The 7,564-nt window shown below is 38.9% G+C and overlaps 1 protein-coding gene across 2 annotated transcripts in view; it reads left to right on the forward strand.

Annotated features, from left to right (window-relative positions):
• Positions 1-6,332, forward strand: part of tmtc2a (transmembrane O-mannosyltransferase targeting cadherins 2a) — a 48,156-nt gene extending 41,824 nt beyond the window's left edge. For both annotated transcript variants that reach the window (XM_029495587.1, XM_029495588.1), the window contains 2 exons: positions 1,039-1,102; positions 4,304-6,332. In XM_029495587.1, the coding sequence (XP_029351447.1) occupies positions 1,039-1,102; positions 4,304-4,507 (268 nt within the window). In that variant the 3' untranslated portion in view covers positions 4,508-6,332. The remainder of the gene's footprint in view (positions 1-1,038; positions 1,103-4,303) is intronic.
• The last annotated feature ends 1,232 nt before the right edge of the window (positions 6,333-7,564 follow it).

Consider the following 7,564-nt stretch of genomic DNA (forward strand, 5'->3'; position numbering starts at 1 on the left):
TGATTTCTTTGACTCTATCGACTTGGAACAGCAGAATCTGTTTCATACATTCTGTGGAGGAAATCGTATGCACAGAGAAGATTAACTGTTGCCTACTGTGGTGACATGATGCCCCAAAATAACCTGTAAGCTTTATCATTACTTCACAGCTTCTTGCCAAGGAAATGAATCACTTGATGCTGTTTCCAAATGGCGCTGTTAGAAAATAAAATTTTTAACAAGCTCATATCAAAATATTGCTGCAGGAAAAGAATGTGCAGTTCCACCTACTGGCTACCACATGCCAGTGTGTACTCATTAGTGTATTCTGAGTCTGTGCTCGGTGAAATAAGTCCATGTCTTTATCTTGGCAAGAGAAAAGAGAGTAAGATACCACTGTCCTGAAATGTTGTTATTCAATATAGAATCAGCCAATAATTGTCCAAAAGGATATGAAATCTCAGTGCAGAGTGAAATGGTTTCGTATGGAAAAATGATATGTATATTAAAATAATAAAATGTAATCATGCATTATTTAATTGTAATGCTTTATATGTATATGAATTAACATTTACGTGTACATTTTTTTTATCTATCATAGTCAATTATTAAAAGTCAGTCCAATTGAAACTGGAATTTATTTATTTATTTATTTTCAAGCAAAATTTGAACTACAATATGCAATTTACAAGCACAATGCAGATGTTTAAGATTGAAGACAATGTGGCAGTGTGAAGACGTTTTTTTTTTTTTTTTTCCTCAAGAGCTTACTGGATTGATAATGAAAAGTACAACTCTCCCACCTTAACAGAGACTTTAAAGGGGCTTCAATTGAAAACAGTATGCTTTATATAACTTTGCTGAACAATCTGTAAAGTAACAACATTAATTACCATAATCAGTGAATGGCAAAGTCTAATCATCCAGGTGATAAGTTGTTCTGTGCAAAATGAGTGAGTGTAATTACTCATTTCTATTTGTCTGCTATTAACATATCAAATGAGTTATTGTGTACACATTTTTTACTTTCTCTGCCCCTGCTCTGTTCTTTCTCCTCAGACAAGCCAGTCTAAATGAGGCAGCAGAGAAGCAGTATGAGAGAGCAGCCAGTCTCAGACCAGATGTAAGTAACTGGATTGGCGAGCCTGTTAACACTTATCATGGAAATGTACAAACACACACCCACCCACCCGCGCCTGCACTGTAAATTCCATTTACAACATACTATGTGCTACTCATCATCCTGCTGTTAGGTTATGGGGCTGTTGCTCCTGGCAAACAGTGATAGAGCTGGATATTAAATGGAAACAGTGAATAGCTGTACGGTTGTGAAGTGGGGCCTCGATGTCCTTATGCAAACCACAACATCCTCGAGAGAAATGCTCCTATCACAGGATCAGCTTCAGAGCACATACTTGATCATCGCAGTGCAGTTAAACAGACAGAGCTTTTTGCAACATCATGCCAAAACATGTGGTTGAGGAAGTTGTCAGCTAATATGTCCTGTGTCTGGCTGTGTGAATCTGTCGCCTGAAAGGAGACGGGTATGTGCACCGGTGGGGGGTGCTAATTTAGAGTCAGAGACACCCCGGTGTTTTAAGACAGGCCTGAGCAGGAGCTTCCTGCACTCGTTTATCATGTTAGGCTCCTTAGTTGCAGTCTGCTCTCTGATTTATGTTGCCATTTCAGTTCAGGAGGGCGAATTGGACTTTCATCTTCTTGCCCTCCTCTGGGTTAACTAGCCTTATATTGCCAGACACTATACATCAGCATTTCCAAACTTTTTTTTTTGTTGTTGTGAAACCCACCAGCCTTGTCAGATGAAGTGAAGCACCTCTTCATGCTACTCAATGTATTCTTTTACATTACAGTACATTACATTTTGAACTGGATATTATTTAACATGATTGCACTAATGAATGTATGAGGAAATAATGCTTTCATAATGTTTACGTTGGTCTTAGCCATTTATATTTACCTCATTTTTTGGGTATAATTCTTGTAACTATCTATTTCCTTCATTTTTCACATTTACTTTGCTTTAACTGTTTCGCCTTCATTGTCTACTTCAAATTACCTTTCAAAAACTTTCAGTGACTACGTATAGTGGTCTGGCGTTTTCCCAGAATTAGCAGGGCTACTCTACAATTTGTCCACATACGCCGAACTGCACTACAGGGATGACCCTGGGGATAAATGCTGAGATCACTGCTTTATAACATAGGGCTCATTTTAGATAAGGTCTCTGTTCGTCTGTTTATATTCCATTAAAACTTTAAAAACAGAATAAAGCACAGATGGGAAGAATACTGGTCGTCCAGTTTAATTTGAAAAACCTTGTCTTCATATTAAAAAAGGTCAAAGTCACAATCATTATAATTCAGTCTAGAAGGCTTCAAGTGCACATTCAGACACCCTGACAGCATTAGTCACAAGCAAAGCGCCTCTTGTCTTTGGCATTTTCCCTGCACACATGTGCTTAGTGAATGACAGTCTCTCAAATATCAACTTCATCCAGCAGCTCTCAGGTTCATGAAAGATTCAGCATCGGCTCTACGTGCTGAGAAAGTTAAAATCATGCTTCTCCAGAGAAAGGTGGCAACTTTTCATTTCACATGCGCAGATTGAAACACCTCATTGCCAGAGGTTCACTGATTGACGAACATTAGTCCTGATGAGATCACATAGCAATAGCATCTCTTTTGTGTGTGTGTGTGTGTGTGGAAAAAACTGTTTAATTTTAAATTTTACCTGTGGTTGCCATGGTAACACAAGGTGCGGTTGAATACATCAACAAAACAACAGAAGACCAACAGGTATCTATTTACGGAGCAGACAGACAGACTCACTTTGCCTTAATAAAGAGGTCAGTCAACAATTATAGCAACTGCGATCTGATGTCATGCAGCACATGATGAGATTTTCTGCACACAAACAGGGTGCCGAGAAGTTGCTGCCCGCAGTGACTGTCTCCTGAAGCTCTGTCGACTCTTTCCATTAGCTCCAATAATTAAAACTGATCCGCTGTCAAAAGTGTTTAAATGACAGCCAGTTGGATGCTTTTAATTTGAATCAATGGCACCAATTTAGTAGTATTAACTAGAGTTAATTTGTAACATGGGGAGGTAATTGCAGTTTAGAAATCTAGGTTATGGGCATTGATGAAAAAATTCTGGAAATAATTATTTTCAATATTTTTACTCTACCTTGAGACAATAATTATGGCTGACAGTAACTTGTAGGCAGGGTTTCTTGCAAAAGCTGAAGATCAGAGGCAGATGTTATAAGAAAAAAAAAAACATAAAATAACATACAATGATACTGTCTATTCAACATGCTGAAGGTCAAGAGCTTACATGTGTTTCATCCCTCTGATGAAGACCAACCCAACATCAGAAGTCGTTCCAGTCAAAAGAGAGACAAAGACAAGGAATCACTGACTTATTTCTGGCAGCCTTCTCATATACACAGAGCACATGTAAACACAGCCCCATTTCCAAAGTCCCCTGATCCCTTCTGGTGTTATTTAGCCCAGATTGTATATTACGTCTCGCCCAGTTGTTTAGAATGACAGAGGGACCCTCATTTATCTGGCTTAGTATGTCTCTACTATTTACAAAAGCTCTGCAGTGGTTAAAAAAAATCAGAGCAAGTTATCAAAGCACCTTCATTCATTTAGTGAAAAATAAAAAGGAGGGAGAGTACTATGGCTTCTGTTAAAACTGTATTAATTCATGAATTTGCAGGCCACCGCTGGAAATCATCCAGCTATATAATCATTCTGAAGTTACAGAAGTAAACAACCTCCCACTCCCATGGCTTGTCTTTTATCACTGCTTAAGAAGTGGAATGTGCACAAGTCAAATACCAGACTTAAGAAGAGATGAACAGTTGTGAAGAAAAATCTGTGAGCTCTCTGCCAATTTGTGAAGCATATGTCATGCAGTGAGGATGGAGGCCTGGGAAAAGGGCCAGCTCTGGGAGATGAGGTGCAGATGACTTTAAGGATGACTTTTGGGTGTGTTTGTTAGTTATGTCGTGCTGAGAGTCATGTCTATGACCTGGATTTGATGGCTGGTAAAATATTCAGGGCCAGAAGGTGTTTTATTGAATAGACCTCAAATTGGTTCATTCATTCATATACACAACCTGTAGCCACCTCTTTCCGCTTTACCTGTCTTTGGCCATGCCTGTATGTTTAAAAAAACTGATGAATTCAAGGTCGGCACGGTTGCCACAGATGCAGTCATCCTGCAACTCACCACCTGTACGCCTCACAGCTCTATAATTATAATTACGAACCGCTCTGTCTCGATTCTCCTAGTACCCGGCTGCTCTGATGAACCTTGGTGCCATCCTCCACTTGAATGGGAAACTTCCAGAAGCGGAGGCCAACTACCTGCGTGCACTCCAGCTCAAACCTGATGATGCCATTACCCAGTCCAACCTGCGCAAGCTGTGGAACATCATGGAGAGGCAAGGGCTCAGGACTAAGCATGGGCAAGGGATGCACAAGAGTGACCTTTGAACAGAGCGACTTGCTGCACTGTTCCCTCGCTGATGATGCAGCACCCTGCAGAGAATGAAGCAGGAAAGAGCTGGAAGCTAAAAGCTCGGACAGACCGTCCCTTTAGAGTTGTGGCCTGTGATGCTTGTTGGGGACACTTTGATGTTCGGCATGTTTCCGATTCAAGGGGCTGGTTCTGCGAAATGAATGCATCACCATCGGTACTGTATGGTGGCTCAGATTACCAGAAGACTGGTGTCATCTTTTGTATAGCATTTAATAATGCAATGTTCAGTTGATAAAAGATGGTGTGAAGTCAAAGGCAAATAACTGCAATGTCCAAAAAATACTTTGATACTGAACACCTGAAATATCAGCTGTAATTTAAAATCTGGGTTACAGCATTTCATACTAATGAGGATGTAGCAAAAGTATTTCAATTATATCTGCTGAATGGATTTTGAAGTTGTCAACACTGACAGGTGAATAACCATCATTTGCTGGTTTGTCTTAGAGGGGAACTCCTTCCATTTTACACACAAAAGGGAGGTTACAGCCGCATATGTGGAAAAACACTGCGCAGTTATCTCACCTGGATCATCAGTCGGGTCTATAGATGGCACAAAAGGTTCGAAAGAGCTTACCAGACCTCTGTCATCCATTCCTCATCTTTTCAAGGAAAGAAAAGAAACTTCTTTTTCTAAAATGATTGGGACAGACAATTACAGGAATGCAAAAAATTGGTTGAATACTATTTTTAAAAAATCACAATCTATTCACTGATTTATTTGTTTCAGGGCAATCTAGCCTTGAACCTTTACTCTTAACACAGTAAGTACATAGCATTAAAAGTATCCTGGTGCTGAGACATCTTTAAGTACTACCCTTAAACACAGCGCCCTGTACTACATTGCACCCACCAAGTAAAAGGGTTAGTGAAAAACATTTTGCTTAGCCTGTCACATTCTGTTGTAGTCAATGAAGACGGTCTGCATCAGGTGCATTTAAAAGCTTGTGACAGTAAAAACAAAAACGGAAAGAAGAAAACTCCTCAGCGGTGCCAAAGCTTGTACTGAGTCTTCACACCTCTTGTGCCAAGCAAGAACTGTTGTCACTTATGTGTTGTGTTCCTCGTGTCAAATGAAGATGTTTCATTTCATGTGATCAAATGATCGAATTTAATTTATTAACATTTTTTTTAAGTGTTATTTTATGCGAAAAAGCCAACACTGTGCCGTTTCACTGTCACATTAGCCCAAACACTCTCATCCCTCGAAATAGATAGGCTTTCATAAGCAACGTGAAAATGACAAAAAAAAATTATTATTATTTCACATGCTTTTTCTCTCTGCTCAGGGACATCACATTGTTTCCTGTCACAGAATGGGTTTGTGACACAGAGAGAGCTTTGTAAAATTACATTAGATGTTTTTGATGATTGTGTTGTTTCATTAAATTATAGAAAATGTGTAGCTGATGTTTTGTTGTTTGTTTTTTGTAAAGAAAAGAAAAAAAAAAACTTTTCCAAAATAAAAATGCAATATTTGCTCTCAGCAATGCAGAATGACATGAGTGTACATCATATATATATATATATATATATGACACACACATATGTGTGATGAAGGAAACAAAGACTGTGTTCAAGACTAATAGTTTACAGTTAAAAGCGAACAAAGAACTTGAACCCAAAAATGGAATTTACAATATCAATGTGAGTGGTGAGTTTGCCAGTGAACTGAGAGCTGGTTTTCAGGAGCTTTAATGTGCTTGATATCCCAAACTGTCCACAACAGAATTGTGCAGATGTGATATGACAAATAATAAACTGTTGGATGGAACAGTGCAATGTCCAAGTACCATTTATAATAGTTAGCTAGCAATGTGGCATGAAAAACACCATAGAGACAAGAGCAGTGAGAAGTTAAATTTAGCATGAAAAGAATTAAAAGAAAAATGGAAAATGCTCCAGAGCAGGCAGAGGATTGATGACAGCTAAAAAAAACCTGCCTTGCTTTGGATGTGTACGATGATGGAGTGAGAAGCGCTTCAGTGTAGTAATTTGCGGCGCCATTTCAAAATACATTTTTCAGAGTTTGAAATCTTAGAATTTGAAGTAAGGACCTAATGTCACCTAGTCCTGGTTTCATTTGAGGGAAACATTCAGGTAACAGCGTAGCATATCTTTTTCTCCCACTCGATGTAATACACACTCGTACAGCCTTCTGAAAAGATCTACTCACTTCACAAACTCAACATCAACTGATCAAGCAGACATGAAAGAGTTTTTTTAATCATGTGCCAGACTTTGAGCACACCAAGATGGGAATATTTCATATTTTAAATTTTGACTCTCTTATTGACTTGCAAAAAGTTGAAGTCCCAGTTTCATTTCAATCATTCCAGAGTTTGCATGTCAGCAAAGACATCATTTGTTATATAACAGTTAAAAGCCTGAGTCAATAAAATGTTTGTCGGCCTTGATGTGACAGCATCAAGTGTACATGCATGTTTATCCAATTTCTTGAGTTTTATACTTATTTCCTTTTATCTGATTTTTTATTTACTTTGAAGTTTTTTTCTGTGTACCATCCTACCTGGGTTGCTGTGATTTGAATTGTTTTTAAAGCAACAACCCCACCTAGGGACTGCAAGAGAATAGGACTCTCAAAAGGCGTCAAGTTCTCCAAAAGCAGGGTGAGCAGAGTTACAATAGAATTTATTACCATCATAAGGGGTGGCAAAAAAGACGACTACTTAATTGCTGTAACAATAAAAATATTATCAGGCCTGAATAATAAATAAAGATTTTTAATTAGAAACTCAATATATACAAAAAAAAAAAAAAATGGAAACAAACAAACAAATCCAGTGCTGAAGCCATTCCCCACCTCACCCATGCTAACCTGTGGGGCGCTCTGAGGCCAAAGGAAGGTCTCCCTAGGCCACAGCTGTCTGTCTGCCAACCCAGGCCCCGAAAACAGGGCTTCTGCTGCTCATCTTCTCACTACAACTCTGGAGAGCCAGACTGCTTCATCCAGCTCCATCCACCATCCTCCTTATTCCAGTTAAATGGAC

This window comes from Echeneis naucrates, chromosome 23 (assembly GCF_900963305.1).
Source record: "Echeneis naucrates chromosome 23, fEcheNa1.1, whole genome shotgun sequence".
NCBI lineage: Eukaryota > Metazoa > Chordata > Actinopteri > Carangiformes > Echeneidae > Echeneis > Echeneis naucrates.